The 2172-nt window shown below is 38.9% G+C and overlaps 1 protein-coding gene across 2 annotated transcripts in view; it reads right to left on the bottom strand.

Moving 5' to 3' along the window:
• LOC123970437 (kinesin-1 heavy chain-like) overlaps positions 1-1134 on the bottom strand; it is a 27726-nt gene extending 26592 nt beyond the window's left edge. For both annotated transcript variants that reach the window (XR_006824980.1, XM_046048485.1), the window contains exon 1: positions 807-1134. Coding sequence is in view for 1 of the 2 variants with exons in the window: in XM_046048485.1 (XP_045904441.1) it covers positions 807-932 (126 nt within the window). In the remaining variant the exon portion in view is untranslated. The remainder of the gene's footprint in view (positions 1-806) is intronic.
• Positions 1135-2172: the final 1038 nt, after the last annotated feature.

The raw sequence follows: 2172 nt of genomic DNA, 5'->3' as shown, positions 1-2172 counted from the left end.
TACACACACACACACACACACACACACACACACACACACACACACACACATACACACACACACACACACATACACACACACACACACACACACACACACACACACACACACACACACACACACAGATGACAGAGCCCCCTCAGTGACCCATCCTTCACCCAAAGCTGTCAACTTGGGGGAAACTGTGCTGCCGTCTCCTCTTGCACTGTAGATGCTACTTAAAGTTAATAATGTTGGATTATTGTTTCTTATTTCATGGGCCATTTGGGATTTTTCAGTAATGCATATATAGTAGCCTCGTTTTTAAAAAGAAAGTATTACATTTCAATGGTTAATGTTTCCTAAGGCAATGAGTAATCTTGTTAAGTAATTGTGATCTCAATATTGACCAAAATAGTTAGCATGAACATTTAATTTAATTCATGAAATTTGTTGTGTGAAACTTCGCCTCTGCCTTCTTTCTGTACAGGCTAATGCTTCATTCAATACATTGTTTTATTTTTAACTTTTTTATTTTTGTTGTTTTTTAAATTTGGTGAATGAATGTGACTAACTGAAAAGTGGAAGACTTGTAGCGCTGAGTTTAGTTGATCCAATTCAATTCAATTCAAGGGGCTTTGTTGGCATGGAAAACAGATTTTACATTGCCATTATTTTACAGATAACAACAACAACAACAATAATAACAATAATAACCATTGTTATTATTTTTATCATTATTATCATAGGCTAATAATAATGCATGTACATATGGTATAGGCTAATATCCTCTGACTCCAGAGCTGTGCATAGAGAAACACACTCACCCCAATCTGCACACAGTCATCCCCTTTAAACTTAGGTATGTACTTATCTCCCCGGGCCACCTCCGCGCTGTTTAGAGGCCTGAAACGGCACACCACCTTGATGGTGCACTCGGCCGGGTCCGCCATCTCAGCCGCTGTGGATGGATGGAGCGCTTCGTCCTCCCGTTACAGTCTGACAGCTGCTGCTGAAACTGAAGCAGCAGGGAGTCCAAAGGGAGGCCGCGCCCCCAACAGAGCAGCTTCAGCTGACTAGTAAACAGTGTCAAAGTAGTCCTCAAATCTCTTTACAGCGGAAAATGTTCCTTTGAAATGATAACGTTGAACCTGAGCGTGGCAGTTCCAGCGCATCAGAAGTTCAGCAGACACACTCAAACCGGGCGTGAGGCGCTTTGTCTTCAAAATAAAGTTTAAAAAATAAAAATATGAACTAGATTTTTAATATTACTTTCTATTGCTACAAAACGCACGTAGTCTACTGATAAATAATCGCATATGTCACATATATCAATCAAATCAAATAAAAGATGAGGTAGAACTTAAAGAAAGATGTAAGGTGTCCACTTTGATGCTCATAATGAATACAAAATCCAAATGTGATCTGTGCAGGACTAAAGAATGGTTTAGAGAGCATGTCTTATGACTAGAACAGTCACATGGGACTTCAGATCTGAGAAAGATAGTTTATTGATCAGTGTAGACAGTGCCTTTTGCTTGTGGTGTCCAGGGCTGTTAGAGGTCAACAGAGGTTTTTTAGATTTAAGAGCTGGTTTCACAGAAGTAGATTTTAATCTTACCTGGTTGCTCTGTTTAATGGAAAATGTCATGTATTCCATCCCTCCTCCATTTCACTGTAAATCAGATGGTGGAGGAGGGCAGCTGTGAAATATTAATGCTTATCCCTTACATCAACAAAGACTCTGAAAGGGTCCTAACCTTTAATACATCTCCATCATTGATCATGATGTTGTCCCAAGTAGCCTAACTGCACAGAATTTTAGAAATGTATATGCATGTTTGTATTTTTCCATCAAGATACTTGATTTTTAAGGTGGTAAATAGTCAAATTACCTTATCCTTGGTACTGTGATACATGTAGCTGCCTCCTGAAAGGATGTTCCTACCTCAGATTGTAACATTATACTCCCTTCAGCTCTTCAACTTCATCTGATTCATTAGAAACAAGTCATCAGATAATACAATGTGTAAAAAGTGATATTTATCAATGGGAGGATGTGAGAAGTCTGTCTGTGGATGATGTGCAGCATCTATTACAGCCAGTAGGGGTCAGCAGAAGCTTTCATTATGCTGTGTGCAGCCAAAGATAAACCATCACTAAAATAACATCAATTATTTTTTGAAGCAATCT

This window comes from Micropterus dolomieu, linkage group LG01, assembly GCF_021292245.1.
Source record: "Micropterus dolomieu isolate WLL.071019.BEF.003 ecotype Adirondacks linkage group LG01, ASM2129224v1, whole genome shotgun sequence".
Lineage (NCBI taxonomy): Eukaryota > Metazoa > Chordata > Actinopteri > Centrarchiformes > Centrarchidae > Micropterus > Micropterus dolomieu.
This window is presented reverse-complemented; position numbering and strand designations above follow the sequence as displayed.